At 39.8% G+C, this 23,824-nt stretch overlaps 1 protein-coding gene across 3 annotated transcripts in view; it reads right to left on the reverse strand.

The window, feature by feature from the left end:
- The window catches only part of TOPBP1 (DNA topoisomerase II binding protein 1), a 25,501-nt gene extending 3,191 nt beyond the window's left edge, over window positions 1–22,310 (reverse strand). For 2 of the 3 annotated variants that reach the window (XR_012580072.1, XM_005481017.4), the window contains exons 1-27: window positions 22,243–22,310; window positions 21,834–21,921; window positions 21,109–21,243; window positions 20,417–20,560; window positions 19,761–19,942; window positions 19,448–19,641; window positions 18,468–18,647; window positions 17,399–17,568; window positions 16,685–16,848; window positions 15,525–15,772; window positions 14,917–15,236; window positions 13,960–14,132; window positions 12,722–12,933; window positions 11,867–12,156; window positions 10,953–11,126; window positions 9,920–10,029; window positions 8,761–8,884; window positions 8,234–8,380; window positions 7,649–7,745; window positions 6,852–7,044; window positions 5,819–6,045; window positions 4,561–4,724; window positions 3,519–3,633; window positions 2,834–2,997; window positions 1,692–1,832; window positions 706–795; window positions 100–261 (exon numbers count right to left, since the gene is read on the reverse strand). Coding sequence is in view for 2 of the 3 variants with exons in the window: in XM_005481017.4 (XP_005481074.2) it covers window positions 100–261; window positions 706–795; window positions 1,692–1,832; window positions 2,834–2,997; window positions 3,519–3,633; window positions 4,561–4,724; window positions 5,819–6,045; window positions 6,852–7,044; window positions 7,649–7,745; window positions 8,234–8,380; window positions 8,761–8,884; window positions 9,920–10,029; window positions 10,953–11,126; window positions 11,867–12,156; window positions 12,722–12,933; window positions 13,960–14,132; window positions 14,917–15,236; window positions 15,525–15,772; window positions 16,685–16,848; window positions 17,399–17,568; window positions 18,468–18,647; window positions 19,448–19,641; window positions 19,761–19,942; window positions 20,417–20,560; window positions 21,109–21,243; window positions 21,834–21,914 (4,401 nt within the window). In the remaining variant the exon portion in view is untranslated. Of the gene's footprint in view, window positions 1–99; window positions 262–705; window positions 796–1,691; window positions 1,833–2,829; window positions 2,998–3,518; window positions 3,634–4,560; window positions 4,725–5,818; window positions 6,046–6,851; window positions 7,045–7,648; window positions 7,746–8,233; window positions 8,381–8,760; window positions 8,885–9,919; window positions 10,030–10,952; window positions 11,127–11,866; window positions 12,157–12,721; window positions 12,934–13,959; window positions 14,133–14,916; window positions 15,237–15,524; window positions 15,773–16,684; window positions 16,849–17,398; window positions 17,569–18,467; window positions 18,648–19,447; window positions 19,642–19,760; window positions 19,943–20,416; window positions 20,561–21,108; window positions 21,244–21,833; window positions 21,922–22,242 lie in introns of those variants that run through there. The other variant, XM_074539762.1, reaches the window with a different exon arrangement.
- Window positions 22,311–23,824: the final 1,514 nt, after the last annotated feature.

Below are 23,824 nucleotides of genomic sequence, written 5' to 3' on the forward strand. Positions count from 1 at the left end.
GTGGCAACAGTTCCTGGCAAAAGAGGCCCGTGACTGGCAGAGCAGCCATTCCCTGCAGGGGGCTGGGTGTGGCAGGCAGGGAGCCCTGGCTGTGCCCACCTGGATGAGGTAGTCAGCGATGTACTCGGGTTTGAGGCAGTTCACTCCCTGGGCTGCTGCCTCTGCCACGTCCACCCTGGAGTCCTCTGGCTTCAGTTTGCTGAAGTCAGCAAAGAGGTGAGTTGCTTCTTTAAAGAGAGAAGCAGAATGGCCAGAGAACACCTACAGACAAAACACGACCCACAAAAGTTGAGTTTTTTCCCCAAGACAAATGCAGTTCATAATGTTCAATTTCTCTCATCAAATTAAGAGAAACCAGTGGGAAATCAAATACCATTTACAGCTGCATTCTGTACCATCACATACCTGTCCAAAAGGGTGATCCTTCCCATCAGAGCAGGGGACAGAAATTCTATCCTCAATTCCCACCAGCAGTACTGACTTGTGTAACCTCAGACAAGCTGCTCTGCCTGACCACTTGCAAAGTGAAGATGACAAAGCTTTTTCCTCCCACCCTTTGACCATCTCTCAGCTACCCTGTGTAAGCAATTTTGTTCATTAAGACCTTTTACTCTCATGAAAAATGCCCTGCACAGAGTTAAACAGAAAGAAAAAAATAATTAAACAACATATGCAGTTCATTGTTTTTTTCAATCAACTACGTACTTTTGCTCCTCCCGACTGAAGAAGGCGCCTGAATCCTGCCTCCTTGGTTTGATCAACATTCAGGATCACTTTCCAACCACTGAAAGCACCCTAGATAAATGACAATTCAGTCAAAAGTATGCTGGTACTGAACAAGTACAAAGATTTAATGGGTCTTCAGATGAAGACCTGCAATTACCCAGTTTTGCCTTTAAGTATGCATGCCAGAAAAAAAATCCACAGAACATACAGCTACCAGCCTCCCCCCTCTAAGGGAAGACCCTTGCAGAGAGTGTGCTTCCCAAAACACCAGACACTGTGAAAAATGTATCTTAAAAAACCCCCAGTAACTTGGAAACATCTTCCCCAGTTCCCCCAGCATGCACTTAGTTACAGTAACAGCACAGAGGGCCAACTGGCTGCCTCCTAGGAACACTCAGCGTGGTTTCCACATAGGCAAAGGGCACGGAAGATTTGTTACAAGCATTCTGTTTAAAAAGGTTACTGTAACACACACACCAGATTTTTCCCGACATAATTGAAACATAATCTTTCAATGAAACCTCAACCGCAGTGCCTGATTTGAGAGGAGTTGAAAGGCTTTGGGGAGTTCAAGTCTCACTTCCAAAAATCTCACTGAAAGACTATGAAAGCAGTAACCAGTTTTGGTTTCCCAGCAGAGCTGAGTTAGGTTAGCTCTCCAGCAAGAGCTCTGAAAAATAAATATCATCTTCCTGGCTGAGGGACACTTACATACATAAGTAGCCACATTCCAGCCTTGCAAAACATGAACAGTGGTTCAGAGGAGACTAAGACTTTTAATCTACCATTACAGAAACTTTTTTAAAAAACAAAATTACTTAACTAGAATATATCAAGCCAAGAAGTTTTGTTCTTAATAACAAGACAGAACCTTCCCCTGACAGTGAAGTTTTTAGTTTCTTGATGACAATCCCTGTCCTGTCCATTCACACTGTACAGCTCACATTACAGGATTATCTATATACCTCAACAACACCTGTTTCTTGCTTCCCTTTATGAATTTTTTTCCTCCACCTCATGGCTGCCACTGCTAGTTTCTTCTGGTTTACATTGATTCCAGACAAAACATTAAGTATGGAGTTACTTCCCCACTCATAGTCTTCTTCCTGAAAATAATCATAAGCTTGGATTACAAAGCAATCTTGCCAACTTTATCAGCAGAAAAATAGATTTTAAAAACCCACACCAAAGAGAAAATAAAAAACTCTGAAACAAATCTCATCTCACTGTAGCTATATATACATATATGGATTTTATCTAGCCAAAACAGTTCTAGGTAGAATTCAAGATATTGATATTCGAGATAATTTAGGTAGATAATTTTAGGTAGAAACAGTTCTAGGTAGAATTCAAGATATTGATATTCGAGATAATTTAGATATGTGCAATTGCTCTGAATTGCACATGTTTATCTGAATTAACCCATGTTTTCTGTGACATCAAGTCCTGCACATAATCTGATTCCTCTTGCAGTTACATCTACAATAGAATTCAACAGCAGGACAAAGCATCTCACTACACTGGATACCACTGATTATATTTCTGCAGTATCTTCCAAAACAATTAAAGTCAGTTTTAATACATAAGGATATGAAGCAGTTTACAGGCATTACTTTAAAGTTAGCCTGGTCAATGTAAAAGAACTGTACAACCCAGGAGAACTGCAAAATTAACAGTTAGGAAGGCATCAGAAGAGGTGGAGTTCAAAAATAATTAGATACATGGTTATAAAATCAAATTATTTAAAAATAATACATGTTCATTTATTGAAAGAATCAAGATTTTTTTCCTGGTTTAACAAGAGCCATGTAAATTTAGCTGATAACAGTGAGAATTTACCAAAAGGCATTCAAAGACTCAATTTTAAGAAGCAATTATAAAAAGCATAGGTATTTAATTTATCTTACATTAACAGTTTGGTGCAGGGCTAGTTTTCAGACAAAGGTGGCCAAAAACCTCTCAGATTTTGGATTCCCTAACACTCCCATGGCTTGGGCACCCTAAACTAGCAATCGGTTTTGTGAAGTGGTCTTTCCCTAGCAGTGCAAAACAAGAATAAATGCAAAAAGGTAAAACACACTCATGTCCTAGTGCTAGGGTGACATGCCTGAACAAAGCAGCCAGCTCCCCTGCACGCCTCCAGGTAGGAACGGTGAAGCACCCACTTGCCAGCCGCCATCGAGGCCAAGAATTTCTCATTGCGAAGAGGATGTCCCACAACAATGTGTGTGCAGCTCGCATCAAAGTACTGCTTCTCAAGCACTATTCCACCTTGAAGTGAGGAATGGATTGCATTCAAATTATCTAAGTATCATGCCACACACAGAAAGGATCAACTCTAAGTGAGAATGATTTGAATTCAGACAAAAATTCAGCTCAAATTTACATGGAGAGTATTGTCATTGAAATGACATGGGCAGAAGCTGCTAGGGAGGGAGAAGCAGGCAGGAAAGAGCGGCTCTGTAAAATGCCACAGCAACACAGACAGGAACAAGAGACCAGAAGAGAGCCCATCCTGGGCACTCCCAACAGTAAAGAATGAGGCTGTTGTAAAAACAGCTAAAAGAAAACTATCAGAAGACAAAACCATTGCTGTTTTATGGAAAAGCTGATCACTCACATAATAATAACACTATATTCAAAGAATTGCTCACAAGCACAGAAAGCCATAAATTTGAGACCTCAAATCTAATGAGTCACTAACAGAAGCCGTTTCTTCTCTCCAACAAGCCACAGCTGAGCAGACATATACAGACACATACTATTCTTTGAATTTCACAAATATCTGGTACCTAATTTCTCAATCAGATGGCAGTAATCAATTCTTTCTTGAGGATTAAGAGAAGACAGTTGAAATTTACGGAATTTTTCTGTTTCTTCATCAACCTTCTTATCTTCAGTAACAACCTAGAAATACGGTAACAGATTTTGAAAATATGACAGAATGATTAGGTTGACAGCTGACTATTTCTCTGCCAAATATTTATACATTAAGTTTCTTTTAGCTGGGAAAAGCAGAACCAAACCTGTCAGTCACTTGACAAAAAGCTTGGATCTTATCATATTATCCTTAGGCTCCTGCCTGAACATCCTCTTGGTTCCCCCTTTCTTCAGGGCACAGCTGAACTAGTCTGTCATAACAAGTAGCCCTTCATTCACATCCACGGAATGCCAGGTTGAACACTTGAAGAAATCAGCACTGATCTATCACACTGCCTCATTCATTCACTTTCTGTCAGGTCAGAATACCATGTTTTTTGAGGGCCCTTCCACTAAGATGATATGCTATAGCTCTGAAGATACCCAGCTGCTGAAACTTTGAGCATCAAGTGACACACTGCAGGTGAGACCATAAGCTCATTTTCCTTTCCCCTTCCAAGTTCAAAATTAAAGAGAATTTTAAACCAGGTTTTGGCAGAAAAATAATTTCCCATTTGTACCTAAACATAAAATTCCAGATACAACCAAAGAAACAAAGGCCTAATTTTTTTTCTGTCATCCTAACATGGCTGGAGGAGTTCCACGCAGTACACATAGTAATTCAAAGCCTGCCTTAGCATCCCAGCACTAACTAATGGGACAAAAAGCTTCATTTGTCTAAACAAACAAGCTTCAGTTTTTTTTAGCAAATATTATTTGTTAAAAATCTCAAAGGAAGGGGGGGTAATGAAAATAATAGAAAAAAGATAATAGAACTGTACAAAAGTAATCCACCTCAAGATTTTAAATCCAGATCTGTACATTTTATATTTATCATTAAATTCAAAATTTCTTTAGGTATAACTGCATCTCTCAGAACACAAATCATCATAAATATATTTCCATTAGACAAACCTTTTCTTTGGGCTCTGGTGCCACAGGAGGGTTAGCCAGGGGGAAAGCAATGCTGGGTGCCTGTGGAGTAGGGATCAAGTTATCCTTAACGGGTGTTTCGGGATCTCTACATATGGGATTCTTCAGCCTTTCAGTCACATCTCCATGCCCAGCCTCAGGAACATCTGTCAAATTAAAGTGGTGTTGCATGACTTGCCTTTGGAAGATTATAAGTATGTATAAAGATATAATAAAAATTAAAAATCCCCACAACTGCTGCTACAACATGTACAGTTATATTTCACCTGCCTTTGATAACGATGCTCTTCCTTATACCACAAACCACCAATAGCAATATTGCAATCATGTCCCTGAATGCCTTGCTTTTAATAAAACACCTGAAAACCTCAAATGATCTGATTTCTTTGGCTAAACTGCACTGATTTAGTTGAACCAAAAATCAGTTGAATGGAATTATCTAATTTTCTTCAACCTCCTCTAGGACAAGGTCAGTTTTCAGGAAGACTGCTGCTATAGAAAGTCCGCAAGTAGACTGAGGAAAGGAGTTCGTGGCAGCAGGGAGAGAGAAATAAGGGATTCTGCTATCACAGAACAGAAAGAAAGCAAAACAGATGAAAAAACATCTGGTTTTAGCAGAAAAGGTACGTTGCTTCCTTAATCCTGGCAAAAGACTTTAGACTTCAAGAACAGGGAACATAAATAAAGTATCTTTACCAAATCCTTACCCAAGCATGTCCATCAGCAACTTGACACATCTTGGTGTTTTGGGTCTGTGAGTTAATCTTGTACCCCAATTTTTCACCTATGAATACTTTCCATTCCACTACAATGGAAAAGTTTCTCATGGTATTCCCATTAGAATTCCACTATACTTACCTGTAGAGTTACCTGGAAGCCAGCTGTGGTTCAAAAAAGAAAAGAAACCAAAACAACTTGAAAAATTTTATTAAGTCCTTCAGTTGTTGGCATTTTTTAAGAGCCACAGCAGTCTATTTTTAGTAAATATTAAAACTAATATTAGACTACGTATTTTTAGTCTATGTGGTGTTTGACCACAAATGAATGGGAAAGCTTCTCTTTAAAAAACAGCAACACATAATGGAACTCAAAGACGTGAAATGACACTTTTGGCCTTTGAGAAATGCCAACAATGCTCACATTTTTTGTAAGTAGAACTCAAATACTACTGTATTTTAAAAGTCCCAAGGCCAAATGGATGCTGTTGCACAGAACAAGAATATTGCATTTGTAATTTTACCTATACCAGCCATCTCTGCATCAGGTACGGATCCTTTGAGGGCAGACTCATCCACGTTCTTATTGGTGTTACTCTGACCTTGCTCAAGGTACTGAGAGGGACTGTTAGGCCACTGAAGGTTGCTGACAAGTCTTGCTCTCTCTTCCCTCGCAGTAGGATCATCCCAAATGATCTGCTCGCTCTGGGATGGCTCTGTATTTACATCTGCCAGTGCCTGGCGGGACTGCCTAAGGGAAAAACCAAGACACCTTACAGACTCATTTACAGAAGACTTCCACTCTAGGAGGCAATGTGTTAATGATCACATCAACTGCAGAACCCAAGTGACCTCATTATTAGAAGTTATGGCTGGGAAAGGGGAAAATTTCACTATAGAAGCTATTCTAGCACCTTGGCTTTATGAACCTAAGTGTCAGCATGGCTGAAAACAGGCACCCAAAATACCAGCAGATATTTTTTATTATCTGCATATTAATAAGCTATTATAAAATCAGCATACCTTACTCTTTATTAAGCCTATTTATTTACAAATAGGCACCAAGCTAAATGAATTATTTTGCAAGGGTTCCATTACTGTCTTATTGCACATCAGTATTGAAGGAGTTCAAATCCTATTCTCCATTTGGAGAGAAAAGAAAAATAAAAGAGAAGAAACATTCACAGAGGTGCTCTGCAGTAATGCCTACTACTTCTTTAAGACCTATGTAAGCATTCATACACACTTTCTTCAAAAGCTTTAAGAACACTAAGGAATCTGAAGAGGAAGAAAATAAGCCAGTTCAAAACCTGAACATTAAAACCAGTCATACTATTCAGGTTTTTATAAAAAACAAAAGATACCCACTATGGATTAAGGCAATATTCTGACGTTACCTAGCACATTCAGTTAAACATTCTGAACTGCAGAAGCAAATCAAGCACATCAGTAGAAACAGACAATACATTTGAAAATCCTGGAGACCTATTCAAATATCAATGAATGTCTAAATACATGCAAGGATAAAGCAAGATACATTTAAATACAAATCCATACCTTAGAGCTTCCAAGACCCTACTGCGGCCATTTCGCACAGACCGTGCGCTGTCGGGAGTGGCTGGAGAGCCATCAAAGCTGCTCCTTGAAAGGGATCCTCTTTGCCCTTGTGGTTTCACTAGTGATGTGGCAGACATGAGCTCCTGCAGCTGCTTCTGGAAGTTCTCCCTCATTTCTAGTGCTTGGGTTAAAACTTAAGAGAAGAAACAAAAGTCATACTATCACAACTCTTATACTGAAACAAGTGAAAAGTGAACAACTGCTCACTGTCTCAGTGAAAACTGAAATTCCAATCAATCTCCCTCCTTCCACCAGGACAAAGACTATACATTAAAAAGAGAAAAAGTACTTGGGCAAGACTATCAAGGAAAACCACATATGCCCTAAGTCACCTATTCTTAGACACAAGGAGAAATTTCCATTTGGCTCACTTCTGAATCTCCTCAACAATCTAACTTAGACTCGCATTAACACATTTAATTACATAATATATATACTCCAAACCAAAAATCTGTTACATTAAGGATGAACTTCAGTGTTTTAAACACAAAGAAATGGCAATTAAGTATCTTCCAATGACTGGTCATGATTTTCTGTTGGGCTGCCAAGACCTTTAAAAGAGAGAGGAAAACCCTTTGCTGGCATCCAGCACCAATAAAAGCCAGCTGTACTTCACCAGTACACTAATATGCTACTTCAAGTTTCCAAATCATAGCATTCAGCACCTGGAACTGCAAAGGCTTGTATTGATACTCTGATAGTCCATAAAAATTCTGAAAACAACAATTTACATTTACCTCCTTTGGATTCACTTGCTACAGTTTGTTCTTCTCCTACAGTGACTGTTCCCTTTATTTGGTCAGTAGTTACATCATCTTCATCCTCTGGAATAATCTAAAACCAGTGAAGACAAGCAGATTTCTCAAACATCCTTTTTTTTTTTCCTGCTTTTTAACTATGTATGACACTTGTATAAATTCTGAAGATCATTAATCTTTCCTTACAATAAATCTAACCTTTCTGCTACTTCAAAGACAGTTGAACAGTGAACAGTAGCATGGATGACAACTCCAATTCTGCAATCTTAATGTCTACTAAAGTGAGATCACACCTTGGATCTTATTACCTATAAGAAAAGATGTCTATCTTTTCAAATCTGAAAAGCAAATGCTGAAATGCCTGAGTTTTTCTCCATCATCCTAGAAGATGAATATTACAAATGCAGAAAAACCTTAGAGAACATCTGCAATAGCTACTACTAACAACTAGCTAAACCTGATTCAGGACACTGCTGAATTAGTATTAATGTTTTTATTACTATGTTAATATAATTATGAACTGAATTCAAATAATGGAAAACACATTGCTATCACACATCATACCTCATTTTCCTCAGCTGGTTTTCCAGTTGAAAGAAAGGAGGAGGAGGAGAGCCTGATGTCTTGCGCTGCACTGATGTCCAGGCTCATTTTGGGATTGTAAGTGTGAGGAAAAAGAGATTCAGGAAGCCATTTACATTCTTGGGCACTCTGTAATAACACCAGTTAATCAGAGAAAGATGAGGAACTGACTGAGATAAAAAACTTCACACCTAAACATAAGAAAAGTACAATAAAAACATTGTCAAAAGAAATACTTCACACAAGGAGAAAAATGTGGTTGCCATTCTGGGAAAAATGTAGCAGAAGTGTTCAGTGGAAGAGAATTTATTTTCTCCTTATGGAGAACAATGTAAATGTACATCAGTGAAAAGAGATCACTCAATTTATTAATTCAAAGCAGGATGCAAAACATCAGTCCTTATATATGTTTAGAATAAATGCCTACAAAAAACCCATTGCTATAATTTGGAGGTTTTAAGCCTCCATATCATTTTACTTTTAAATGGGGAACAAAGCAAGCTTCATACCTCTAAAAGCCAATGTTCTGAAACAATATGTATACCCCGTTCTTTAACAGATTTGTACTCCTTATTGCTATCATTCTGTCCACCCTTATAGATGAAGTGTGTTACTGTTTCATCAAAGCACCATCTGGAAAAGAGAACAAGATACAACTTGAAGATGGAATTTCTATCAAAAAGTATCATAAATCCAGCTCAAAAATTGTTCCCTTGTTCAAGTTAAAGTCATTTTGCCTATTTTGTTATGCCTTAATAAACAATGAGCCCACTTGCTTTGACAGAAAAGACAGCATTCAGTTTCATGATAGCACAACTTCAACATGTTTTCAAAGCATTCCTGAAGAAAACTAAATAGGATAAACATATGGAAAGTAGGGTGTTTGCTACGTTTTGTTTTTCTTTAAGTAGAATTTTAAAACAGTTTCTGAAAAGAATGTGAGAGCCAGGACAAGAGCTTTTTCTTTTGTTGCCATATTGAACTGCAAGTGAAATATCGATCCTTGAAGCTCAAAATAAAAAAAAGTGATGACTGTTAATTTTTAAACTGATAAAAACAAGTATTTTCCATCTAATCCAACTATTTTCAGTATTTCTAAGGCACTACCAAACATAAGGCTAACCTCCTTCACACCATGAATAATAACATTTATATAAAAGTCAGTAGCAAAACACATATAGTGGAAGCAGAATTCTGTCTTAAATCAAAAATGTTAGTTTGTACTTTCTCTTCATGATAACCTCTTTTTCCTAAGTTTTTCTAAGAACACTGACTTAGCCATGCTTACAATCAAGAAAATAACTTGTTTTGAGCCAGGAGACACATACACAAATTCACATTAAATTCAAAATGTAAAATATAAAGCAAATGTTAAACCATCCAAAAGCAAAATTTATTCAAACCAAAGGAGAAAAAAAAATCTGCAATTCAAGAAGACTTCTGGACAAACAGTCTTCCTGACATGGATTTACAAAGAACATGGGGACTGGGGATGTGGCAGGGAAAAATGGCTTTATTTCACACCAGAAGTGGATGACTTGTAATGTTGTTTAGGATGGTGAAATCTAATGTTTAGCTGTAGCAAAAGACATAATAGGATGTAAAGACTCAAAGTTATTAGAATTCACATTAGTGCAAAAGCTCAGAAGCCATTGTATTGCCTGATACCTGTAGTCTGCTCCAAGAGAAGCTGCTACTGCATTCAGCTCCCTTTGCCTCTTACAAAGTTTTTTACTAACATATATAACAGCACCAGCTAGAGGCTTGGGCTCTTCTTCCTGGTCAAGCAGGAGGGATAAAAACAGGAGAGTCAGGATGAGAAGGCTTCTGTATCAATAACAAAAATACTTCAATATTTAGTGAAGCATGTAGTAAAATACACAGTGACAACAAAAGTAAGAGAAACACACTTCCTCTATTTTTGATGCTCCCCTACCCATGCTCAAAACCCAGCATTATTAACATACCATACACTAGGAATGCCAAGATAAAGTTTAAGCCAGTCCCCCTAGAACATATCCTACTCCTTTCATCACAGCCTGAACACCGAAATTAAGGAATTCTGAAACCTGATGCTACTGAAGTATTTCACTGTAGAGAAGTGAGTGAGAGAAGTAAGAGAAGCTCTTTAGAAGACTAAGGAGCTACAAAAGAAGTAGCAGCCTTCCCTTTCCAGAGGTCATAAGCTTTCTACCCCTCCAACAGTAAACAGTGCACTAACATGGCAAGCAATACATAAATCCTCCCTTTCCTCCTACATCTTTTTGTTTTCTCTCACTTTTCTTCTCCTATTAAGGACAGAGGAAGGCAGAAAAAGAAGACACATGCATCAATAAAGAACTCCAAATTTTAGTCCAAGACAAAATATCTAATCCTGTTTAGCTGGAACCTGAGAATTTCTTAAGTGTGATATCTCATTCCAATACTACAGTCTAAACTGGCACATATTTATGTCATATCACTTAGCCACTGCTTAATATTCGAGACAGTAATGCAGATAGTAGAAAAACGTTTTAAAGTTCTTTGCCTTCCGTAAGGAAATTCCTCTATCTTACATTGCTTTAACTGTCATTGAAGAACACATAATCATATGAATTTATCATATACAACAATTCACAAATTCCTTTGTAACTTAAATCATAAAGGATAAAGTTTTTTCTTATTTCTTATGCTCCAGCAACTAAACCCCCAAATTTCCTACCACTTCTGGCTGTGCAGCAGCCAACTGAGGGCTGGCAGTAAAAGCTGCTGCATGAGTTGTGCTGCTTGCCAGTGCCAGTTTCAAGTTTCTGCCAATGACTTCGGAGAGAGGTGTGCTCAGTTTCCTGTTTCTTTGTTCAAAACCTCTAGGAGTTGCCAGAGCTTCCAGAGCATCCTATCAAAAAAAAAGAAGAAACTGACTGCCTTTAATGAACATCTTACAAAACTCTAACTCAAGTGCAAGTTTTACAAACACAGTAGAACTTCAAACTCCTAAAGCAGGACAGCAAACTACAGTTACCAAGAGCAACTGCAGAACCACTGCACAAAAGCTGTACAAGGCAAACCCCATCTTAGAGCCTGCAGAAGCAAAACAAGGAGACAACAGTTTATTAATCTCTCTGTTCACTGCCATCACTGAGAACTGCCCTCAATGGAAAAGCCAGTGACCAAACCCAGGTACTCCTAACCCCAACCAACTACTTTAATGTACTTGCACCTTGCTCTAAAGCTATTACATTAAAACATACCACCAATGTAGCATTTTATCAGAAAATGCAAACGCTTGTTTACAAATACGTGGAGCAATTCCAAGGTGCCTTGTCACATTTAACAGTCTCTAGATGCAAAGAACACAGACTGGATACTGTCTGAGGTGTAGGACACACAAGCATAATAAGCACAAAGGAGCTTTGCTGAGAGCATTACAACACTTACTATTCAATAAATTTAGTCCACAAGCCATTAACTAAACTATACAAATAAACGAGCCAGTTTTCCTGGCTGTGTTCAAAAGGGAAAGTCTGTATGGGAACAGCACAAAAAGGGGTAAAAGCACAGTTTCTGTGCTGTTTAAAGTTTATGCACATGTTAAATAGTACTAGCCACACAGACTAAAAAGTTTGCAAAAATCACCTTCACATCAAAAGAAGGCTTGAAGATCTTGTCTTCGGAAAGAAACTTTGATGGTGTGTCAAGATTTAAAGATGGTTCTTTCTGAAGTGGTCCCCCTTGTGCAACAGGAGTTGTCTTCCCAGTATGATGAGAGATTACAGCTTGGAAAGCTTTACTCTGAAACCTGTTGATATCAAGGGGGGTCACAGGTCCTTTTTTTCCAGCTTCAAGAATATGAATAGGCTGCTCAAAATTAGGAGATTTTACAGTCGCTGGTGTCTTGCTAAGCTGAGTAATGAAACTCTCTGTATCTTTAAAAGAAACAAAGAAAACATAAGCAAGTAAACTGGTTTTCCATTTGAACACAGACCCCACACACTCTTATTTAACCAGCAACCATGAAGAACTGAAGAGAGGGGCATCAAATCATTGCACACTAACAAGTCTGAAGTCCTAAGATGGATCTCTAATCAATTCTCATGCAGGCTACAAAGCAGCATACATGCTGAAAAGAACAAAGTTGAAACACTAAGCTTGAATCCCAACTGACTGATAAGCACCAGAGCCCACTGGCTCCATGAGATTTGCAGCAAACACACAATATCATTTCTGTAATCACTACTCAACAGCATGGTTGCATGTGCAATCTGATCTAATGGAAAGTGTCCCTGCCCATGGCAAGGGGTTGGAACTACATGATTTAATGTGCCTTCAAACTCAAACCAATCTACAATTCTATCCTTATATTTGGAAAATATCCTTTAGCTCTAATACTTTGAAGGTGTTAGGAAAGAAAATTTCATCACACCTGCTTTCTTTATTGTGAACAAACAGTGCAATGACACAATCATATCTCCTAATTTGCTAAGAACCAACCTTCAGCCTCCGCATTTTCAACCAAGAACTTGCTTTCATCTGCCCTCTTTCCTGTCCTTGCAGACTGCAAAAGCCAAGCTACAGTGACTGCTGGCAAATTCCACTTCTTCGCAGCTTCATACTTGGAGCCGTTCGGTTCTCTCACCACAAGATGGGTGCTGGCAAACATCCCTTTTTTGGCACTGGCCTTCCGCACAAAGAATTCTTGGACTCTGCAATCAGGTTGATAAAACATTCATTTAGTCATGAACAGCATTAATCTAGGGCACGTTTATACTATTATAAGTTGTATTCTCACAATAGAAGAAGAACCAATAGAAGTAGATACTTAAGGCAACCCACTTCACACTTTACAGCCTAACCTGCAGAAAGGAAAAATAATCCACAAATACCCCCCAAATAACTCCCAAAACAACAACAAAAAACATTACACAGTAATGTTTCACTTGTACCAGCATTAAAAGCAATTACTCCAGCAAGCCCCCAGCAATATCCCATTTTCAAATCCTGTGCTGGGCCTAACATTCTTCAGCAAGATGAATGGAACAGGCTTGCTTCCCTCCCAGAGTCAACAAGCATCACTTCCAAATGAACAACAATTTTCTTTATATTACAGTTTTTCTCTTATCATCTGTGATACAATCTTGCAAAAAGATGCCAGGATTGAGAACTCATCAGCAAAGAACTCAGTTTGAACAGGCTACAAACCAGATCAAATGATACTTACTCTAAGCTACGCTATTTTGCCATGTCATGACTAAACATGCTTTTCTTTAAGTTTTTCAAAGATTTTTGTGAACTCTAAGCAAATAGAACACCATTTCTTAGGAGCTGGGATAGCGAATGGGGTTCACCATACTTATGAGGCAAAGTCAGATAGTACTGAAGTGGTCCTTTCCTAGACAACCAAAGAGCAACTTGGAAGGCCACATCTGAAAACCTGACTTGCATTGATCAGTTCATGAGCAGAGTAAAAAGCGCTGAGACTCAGTTACTGAGAAATAAGAGACTGAGCATACTCTGGTAGAAATGAGACTGTGTGAGTACTGACCATATTTCCTTAAAAGAGAGCAAAATTAAAGACCTATATAATGATGTCTCATTGCTTCAGCATGAGGTTTTGTAAATGGATGGAATTCAAAAGAGCTTTAACTCCAGTATCTGTACAGAAGAAATGAAATGCATAATGGCAGCACATTGGCTCCTGAAAGATCAAGGAGAAACTGTGACAGAAGTACCTGGCTCCCAGCAGCTCTGCCAGATAAGCAAGGGAGTCTCTCTCTGCACCCGTGAACTGGCTGAAAGAAAGAACACAATCTTCCAGAGGGGTAGCTCCTTCCATTACCAGGACTGGTGTGAAAAGTGGATTGGATCTGAGATCTAAAAGGGCCTGTTGTTCCATGCACGTTATCTTCAAGAAGGTGAAAAACATAAAAATGTCAATTGAGTCCAATAGTAACAAAGCCAACAAGATTTCAGCAACTCTGCAACAGCATTTATGGAATCAACAATGAGCAATCATGCTTCCATCATCACACAAATTATTTCCCACTGGATCAGACAAACTCTTTCTTAGACCATGTCTATTCTGTCAAGGTTGACATACTGAAGCATTATTCAAAACTTTTCAGTTATTAAAATTCCAATTCTGCAGGTTCCCATAAACCTGGAATTTCCAGTTCAGTACATGATCTGAGGGTCTGTATAGATTTACTTCACAGGAAGTTACCTAATAGTGAAAGCTGCTAACAGCAGGCAGCCTATATCATGGGCCTGCTCTTGCCAAAGATGGCTAGTATTCTTGCATTTTTAAGCTATAAAGACTTGCTCTTCTGCTACAAATTAAAAAAAAAAACTTACAAAAAGCATGAAACAAACAAAAATATCCAATCATTTTTAGTCAACTAGCTCCTTCTACAGTTCATTTAGACAGAATGCTGTCAGACCTCATATAAGCCTGGGTCATGACAACGCAGTCCTGTTTAACAGTCCTGTGGAAAATGAAGTGAAACGGATAAGACACCCTACAGATACAGAGGCTTTAATGAAGGCTTTTGTTTAGCACATTTCAAATGAAATGAGGCTGATATCTCAGTATCTTTATATTTAAGCCATTAATAGCTGCATTCTGACAAGACAAATTTCTAATAGAGATAACTGTTTATTTGGGAATTGAAAAAGTGTAATTCCCTTACCAGCCATGTATTTGTGACGACATCACCAACAGTTGCCTTCACAGTGCACCCTAACAAAGGCACCACAGCATAGTCTGCAATGGTTCTGCTTTGCAGTGGCAGAACTTCCCCAGCATTCTCCTTAATAATATCTGCAAGGCAGGATTCATCCTCTTCACTAAAACCCAGAAGAAAAAATCTCTTCCTGAAAAATAAGCCTCCTTCAGCCAGTGCAGAAGACTCTGCCAAAGACCCATTACAGACAGAAGGCTGATTCTCTCCTTGGGCAGTCGAGCTAGTAACATCACTGAAGGTTCTGGATGTTAGTTTTTCAACTTCATCTGAAAAGTTAAAGAAAAATAAAAAAGAATCAAGCATAATAATTGTTTGACAAGAACATCAAAGACAACCGAAAACAGTTTCATGAAGAAATTACAGGACTGTGCTGTTTACAGCAAGGTTTTACTTAAAAACTGTTCTACATAGGCCTATTTAAATTTGAATTTTGAAACACAAAGTAGAAGTTAACATACTAGATGTGAATGAATTTTTAATAAGGAAATTCTGCAAGCTCAAATGCTACTTATGAGCAGTTAAATTTTCTACAGTATGCTGAGCCTAGAACATACCTAGTGCAGAATAGTTATCTGCATATTGAGAGAGGAAGTCATCTTCAGCAGTTTTCTGGTGCTTTATAATGTTCACAGCATCTTTCTTCAAGAGACTGGCTTTTTTGGGAAAAATTGACTTCATTCCAGGTTGTTCTAAAATTGGATTCTCTAACAGCTGGTAGTTTAGAGGGATATAGTGCTCCACTGGACATAGACAACCTTTACCAAATGACTCCAGCAACCACTTTGCTGTCACTATATGAGGCCTATAAAATAAAATGTTATAGAAACAAGTCACAGAAGGTTTCAGACCAAAAAAACCAGTATGTACACACACAAAGTCTGTAACTCTAATACTAAGCAAGCTTTGGACAATTTACAACCCTTAAAAGACTTTATTTCTTTCAGTCTGAGAACAGAGCATTTCACAATTATTTTCTATAACATAAAAAAATTATATCTGCCACTGTTGCACTGCCAAGTTCTTCCTCCTCAATGCACTAATAAATGCACATTAACACCTTTTCTCACCAACAAGAACACTTGCTTTTCTACTTGCTTTTCTACCCATGGCTACCCAAAGATACAGCAGGTACTGTACACTACAAAGGTACTGAAAAGCCCATGTAGACATATTTACTACCACTAGCTGTAAGTCTTCTAATTTAAATCAAGAACTACTTAGTAGTTTCAAATCAATACATGATTTCAAAGATCATAAAATGGTTTGGAAGAAAACTTAAAGATCATCTAGTTCCAACACCCCTGCCATGAGCAGGGGACATCTTTGACTAGACTAGGTTGCTCCAACCTGGCTTGGACACTTAAAAGGATGGGGCACCACCCTCATAGTAAAAAATTTCTTTCTAATATCTGAACTAAACCTCCCCTCCTTCAGTTTAAGGCTATTCCCCTCTGTCCTGTCTCTACATGTCCTTGCCAAAAGTTCCTCTCCACTTCCCTTTAGGTACTGGAAGACCACCACAATTAGGTCACCCCAAATCCTTCTCAAACAAATCCTCTCAGCCTATCTTCACAGGAGAGGTGCTCCATTCCTCTGACCATCTTGGTGTCCCTCCCGTGAACTCACTCCAACAGTTTGATGCCTTTTCTGTGCTGGGGACACCAGAGCTGGAAAAGAGGTGTAACCAGACCTTAAGCAATATAGCTATCACAACCTGTGAGCTGTCTTGTCCAAAAAGTGTTTCAGCTCATCAGTATTTTCCCCCACAATGACATGAGTAACATCTTCATTAAGTTGATTAAATCGAACGCCACCACCACAATTAATAAGCCTTCTCATCTTGTCCAACTTCCTGCCACTGAAGCCGCAGAGATAGATCTACAAAGAGAACAGAGCAACAAGTAAAGCCTTAAAAATGTAAAAAAAACCCCAACAAAATAAGAAAAAATAAAGTAGAATGTTTTGGAATAATTTGTTTTAACTGCTGCAGAACACAGAAAGTAGTGCTGCAGCTTCTGAAAAGCAGCAAAAACAGTTAGGCACTTATAAAGATTAATTTAGCTTTGCAAATTAGTCTATCAATGAGTCAATGTTTACTAATGGAACGAAACCCTGAAATTGCATAAACAAAAAAAACCCAAAACCAAACAAACCCACACACTAATTCTAGAATCCATTCCCTCTAATGTTTAATGCAGATACCTATGAATATAAACTTTTATACTTCCACCACATTTTTAATATAATTATAGTCACACACACAGATAGGCAGACACACACACACACAAGCACATGGACACAAAATAAATTTGGTATTTGTTGCTGACCATGGAAATTATTTACTCAAGCAGAAAGTGCCAGTGCTTCTACATAGTTGCTTTTGCATTGTTAAAACTGAACATTTCAAAGTATACACCGTTAAACATACTCGACACCCATCTAGCAAATCTTCAGCGGCTTGAAAAGAACTTATGTCCAGGTTTTCCAGCTCATCAGAAACAGGATCCAGTCTGCTGCTCATAGCTGAACTACATGCAGTTTCATTAACACCACTCAAATTGATATTGGAAATGTGGCTGACATCTGAAAAGGCGTGATCTTAAAATAAAAATAAAATTAAAAAAGAAGGCATTAGATTTGGCTCAGCTCTCTCCACTGCTTCACTAAAGAAAATACAGACTTGCCACTTACAAATTTGTGGTGCTATAAGGAAATGTAAAGTTTGAAGAATGAAAAATACTAGGTAAGTAACACCTTTGCTAAACCTTTTCTTTACACACAGATTGAACATCATCTTATTAGAAAGAATGCGGATACATCTTCTGTTTATTTCCTAAAGGACGACACCCATGACACAGCAGCCAATGAGACTTGTTTGTAAAGCTGTTATTCTAGTTTTGTGGCACCTAATAGAAATACTTTTTAAATTAAACAGGACTCTTTATTTAAGAGGAGTTAGCATCACAAAGATGCACATTAAAGCTGGCTGTATCTTTTAGGCTACCATGTGTGCTTAACATACTTTTAACTGTCCTTCTGTTATTAACATGGAATAAATAAAAGCAAGTGTATAAAGAAAAATTAAACAGAAAAAGATTAATAAGAACCTATTTGTTTCCCCCTACCCCAAGACTGCTGTAAGATTAAACTCATAAACACTTGTTTTAAACTTAAATCTATGAACAATTGTGCTTTTTTAGGATGTACTGCTATACACCACTGGTTCTCAAGCAGACAATCATACACCTAATTCAAGGTTGTTTTTTTTTTTATCCATCATCCACATATTTCAAGTCTACACATGTTGGAATATTCCAACAGTGTAGACTTGAAATATGTGCATAAAAGCAATCTGCTATGTTTTAAGCTTAAACTGAATCTAGAACCCCAACCACTATTTATAAAAGCAAGCACCTTTCTCATCTCAGAATAGCTCTTTTTCCTAAACACAAATGTTTCCTACATCATTGAAACACATTTTAAATTATCTTACTTACTGGGAGGCTTGCTGGTGTCATTTGTAGGTGTTGATGTACTGGGTGCATTACTCAGTTGTGATCCAGCCTCTATTTTATACATTGTCTCATCCTGACAGAAGCCTTTCTTGATGCTGTCAGAAAACCACTGCACTGACACACAGTGCACATTCCACTTTTTGGCACATTCATACTTCTGACCTTCCAAATGAAAATAAAATTTTAAAAAAGTCACAATTATTAAAAGACTAAAGCATCAAATATCGATTGCTAAAAGATGGCTGGACATTAAGAAAATTTAGAAATTCAAATAACTGATTTTAATGGACAAATTATGTTATACTAGACTGTTGATAAGCTGCTTATGCTGTAATTAAAGTCAGAGTAGAAAAATCTCATGGATGGCTAACCCATAGTATGACAAGGCATTAAAGAAACAAAAAGGGGAAAAAGACTTTAAAGCTTTCAAGCACACAAAAGGGGAAAAAGTCCCAGCATACTTCACTATAAGCAAAGAGAGAGAAATCAAGGCAAAAAAGAAAACCTTTCCTTTCTTCTCACAATTAAACTAAAATCCTTTCATGTTCCCAAGAGAAAGGAAAAGGAGCTTTCATTTTACCTTAGTAGGGAATTTGGAAGGCACAAAGAATAATCAGCTAAAAAACATCAGGCCACAATCCAACTTCAATCACGGTACAAATTACGTCCTATCTTGCTCTCCCAAAAAAAGTTTTTCTTTTCTTTATCCCCTCTAGGATTTTCCCTTTTCCTTTCTTTAAATGCCATCTATATCTCTGGCTTTTCTTCCTCTTTTGTTCTCTTTCCCATGTGTTTAAAGCAAAGCAAAGGTACCCTGTGTAACTCTTTTCATAACAGTGATTTCCTAGAGAGAAGCAGTAAGAGCAACACTGAAGCAGAGGCAGTTCCAGCTCCAGTGCTTACACACCTTCACACTACTTCAACACCAGAAGTGAAAACAGCATTTATTCTGCCAGTTTTACCTTTTGGCTCTTGCACTATGAGGTGAGTGCATTCATTCATCTTGAGCTGCCCCGTGTACTGCCCACCGTGCTCAGCAGTGAGGCGCTGCACTTCTTTCCTGTCGGAGCTGCTTAAGCCAGTGACACAAATCGTGCAGCCAAGGAACACAGGACAGGCGTAGTCTTCCATGTTAACATCAGTGTACCTCATCATGCTACAGGAATGAAAGAGAGAAAGAAGTTATTTTGCAAGTAAAATCAGCTAGGAAAAGAAATTAGTCTGTACATAAGAACTACCATTACCCAAAACAAAATTTGTTTGTTTTTTTCATACCCTTGTTGAGACTTATCCCACAATGTCTTAACCCAAGAGGGAAGCAAAATAGGTTTCTTCAGAGAAGCAGCTACCAAGTATTTCTTGCTGCCAACTTCTCCAGCTATAAGATGAGTTACTGACACATTGAGATCTCTGTATACACATCCACCCATCATTTGCACATATTTATGAACTTCTTCCTGGATGGAGGAAAAAAATAGAGAAAATCATCAGGGGAAAAAAAGAACCTATGTGACAGTCATGTTCACCTTACACCAAGAACATGGACTTCAATTGTCCATTATTTCCCCCAAAAACGGTTAAAAAAAATACTAACTGGATATAAAGCCATAAAACATAACTGTAATTTCCATTTTATTTGCACTTATGATAAACTGAACATAATAGATATCCTAAATAAAAACATGACAATTATGATGTATGAGCAAAATTTTGCAGATGGTTGCCATTTTAGGTTGTATTAGAAAAAGGCATCTGAATACAGTAAATGTATATAATCATATAAACTACACATTGTCTACAAGCTACAGGAAGACTTGATGGATCTAGACACAATGAGACGTGCATGCTCTGACTGCTGCCTTACTAATGAATCATGCAAAGCAAATACCAATGATAACCAGCTGAACAACCCATCCTTGGGAAGGCCTTACCCTCACGTCCTTCTCCAGGCTGGTACAGGACACTGTGACATCGGCCATGGTCATGTTGTACACGGGATGCTCGGCTCTCGGGACACACCGCTGCGACTGCATGCAGTACAGAACTACCTGTGGTCCAACAATCCTACAGCCAAGCTGCAAGAAAATAACAGGAAAAGCACCAAGAAAATAAGCAGAGGGTACACTGGCATCAGGAAGACTTTCCTTGTTCCTGAATTCTGAAGAGGGCAGGGCTCTTGGTCTGTCCTCCGCCTTCTCCTCTAGCACTCCCCGGTAGCTGAGAGGTTTGTTTTTACTTTCAGTTCTGGATTTTCCGTACAATCCTTGTTGATTTTCTGGCCTCAGTAAAAGCAGCTGATGCTATGGCTATGGCCAAAGAATTCCAGCTAGCCTTTGTCCACAACACAATTTCTTGCAGATCAAACCAAATCATGTTTATCAGGAGATAAACAGTATAAGACCCAGCTCAGAGACTCCAGCAGAATCAGGACCAACCATACCATTTACTTTTCCAAAAGTTTGAAAATAATTATTATGCTTTGCTTCATCCTGTATCCTAAATACAGGATGAAGCTCACCCTGCTGCACTTGGTGCAGGAGAGAACATGTAGGATGTAAGAATGGACATCAGTGCTTCTAAAGAGGAAAGAACAGAGCTCAAAGCAAGTTGGTGGGAGACATACCTTCTTGAGATGACTGAAACCCACACCACTGAAAGGATCACAAATGTAAAGTGATTTATCATTTTCTCTTATATTGAGTACTGTTTTCTCTTCAAGGATCTGGAGATGTTCTTCTGACTGGAATTCTTTTATAGACTGCAGGTAAATGAAGTGAACAATAACATTTATTTAATTAGTAAATAATCAATAAAGAAGCAATCCTGTGCAAACTACACAAGTGCACGTCCTTGAAACAGCTCACAACAAAGCTACCATGCAAACAGGTACTGGCAGAAGAAAGGGCTAAAACACCCCATGGCTGTCTCCCTCATTCCCTTGAGTCTTCAGAATATTCTGACAAATATTTAGCACAGAGGCCTTCAGGACCCGATCCTGCCATACAGTGCCTTTGGCTCCCAACTAACCTCCCAAGGTGTAAAACAATGCAGAGTGTCCTTCCAAAGTTTGTGCTTAGATGAGTGACCACCATGCAGGCCTTCCAGGATACATGTCCCTTCCCTACATGCCACCAGGTTTTGAAATTGAAGCTATTTCATGAGGCTGTCCAACAAAACTGTTCTTGTTCAACAAGCTTTATTACACACTAAGCACCCCTGCCATGGAAAAAGCTTTATTTCCAGGGGTACACATATAACTTATCTTATAGTATGGCACATGCAGCTAACTACGGCACAGAAATCACATGCCAATTCACCAAGTTCACCCAGGTGACCAAACCCACTTACCTCAAGAGCTTTAGAAAAATACTCCGAGCTCCCGTGAGACTTTATGAACTTCACAAAAAACGGCTCCTTACTACTTCTCATCCTTCAACTAAGAAGCAAAACCCAGTGAACACCCTGACATTCCCGCCGCAGCCCGGAAGCCCTCTCGTCCCTGTCCCCGCCGGGCCACGGGCTCAGCACACGCCGCCCGGCACCCACTTCAAACGGGCACGGAGGGGCGGGGACTGGCCGGCCCCCACCCGAGACCCCTTCCCCACCGGAAAGCCCCGTCCCCACCGAGAGGCCCGTTCTCCACGGGGTCCAATGCCCGCACGGAGGGGTCCCTGCTGGGCACCGGTGCCCGGCGCTCCCGACCCCGACAGACCCAAACCCGGCCCCACCGGAGCCCCCACCAAACCCGGCCCCTCACCCGCGCGGGAAAGCTGCAGTGCTGGTACTGCGCAGGCGCGGGGCGGGGTCGGCACGGGGAGGCGGGGCTGGGGTGCGGCTGAGGGGCGGAGCCTCGGCGGATGTGGGCGGGGCGGGAGCGGGGGCTCCGCGTTGCTGCGCGCCCGCGCTCCGCCCGCAGGGGCCGCTGGGAGCGCGCGTGGGGGAGCGGGCGGGACGAGCGCCTCGCTGAGGGCGGGGAGGGGAGGGAGCGGAACTTAGGGAATCGTGCAGGGATAACGCGTTGGGAGGGACCTGGAGCCTCAGCCTCCTCTGCCGTGGGCAGGGACACATCCCGCTGAATACCCTATACCCTAGGGTATACCATCTTGGGCGCTGCCAGGGATGGGCAGCCACAACCTCCTTGGGCACGCTGCTCCTCACCACTGTGACAGGAAAAAAAATTCTTCCTAATATCTAACCTAAATTTCCCCTCTTTCAATTTGTGCCCTGCATTATTCAATTTATGGCCCATATATATTACTCTTTGTCCTATCACTGCAGTTCCTGACTGTGAGTCCCTCTCTGGCTTCCCTGCAGGCCCCCTTCAGTTACTTTGTATTGGGTTTGCAAGGCCTGGTTTTTGGTAGCTGGGGTGCCTTCTCTGAGCAGCCTCCAGAAGCTTCCTCTATGTCCAGCAGTTCCAACCCCTGGCAGATCCAAAGGTGGATTGGGCCAATTAGAAATGGCAATAATGCCTCTGTGCTAATATATTTTAGAAGAAAGAAATCCAAAATGTTGTTGTGCGGTGGTAATTGTGGCCAGAGAAGAGCACAGTGAGTTGCGTTTTTCATTAACCATCACCCCAAGTCCTTCTCCACTGGGCTGCTCTCAATCGCCGCTGCACCCAACCCAGAGCTGTGTCTGCCATTGCCGTGACCCAGGTGTTGGACCTTGCACCTCACTTCCGTTCCTGTAGATTGTAGCTTCCAAGCTGTGGGCAAGAACATCAAATGCTCTCCTTCCAGAGCACGGTCTGGAAGCCTGAACCACACTCTTGGCATCTGCCTGCATCATGACAGGGTAACCCTGCCTATGTACCCAATGCACCTCCCTTCCATTCCTAGTGACCACAGTGGCTTGCTGCTGTTTGCATAATACTGATAATGCCTGTAGTGGAAGGAGTCATTAGATTGAGAGATTTTCTTAGGAAAAGAGATCACAGCATCAATTAGGTTGGAAAAGACCTCTGAGATCACCAAGTCCATCCCATGACCCAACACCACCCTGTCAACCAGACCATGGCACCGCACTGAGAGCCACATCCAGTCTCTCCTTAAACACCTCCAAGGACAGTGACACCTCCCATTGGAAAGTCCATTCCAATACCTAATCACCCTTTGTGTGAAGAAATTCATCCTAAAAAATGTTTTGAATGAGAAAAGCACAAAAAGCCTGCCTGAAGTAGTGCATGTTTGTTGGCATCAAACTTTACAGTGTGACCACATGGTGGCACTGTAATCTTAAGAACTGAAGGGAAGCGTGTGCACAAGTCCGCTGTAATTGTTAGATTTTAGCTAGATGACCTAATTACTTAGGTCACTAAATACGCTGGAATTTTTTTA

Source organism: Zonotrichia albicollis, chromosome 1 (assembly GCF_047830755.1).
Source record: "Zonotrichia albicollis isolate bZonAlb1 chromosome 1, bZonAlb1.hap1, whole genome shotgun sequence".
NCBI lineage: Eukaryota > Metazoa > Chordata > Aves > Passeriformes > Passerellidae > Zonotrichia > Zonotrichia albicollis.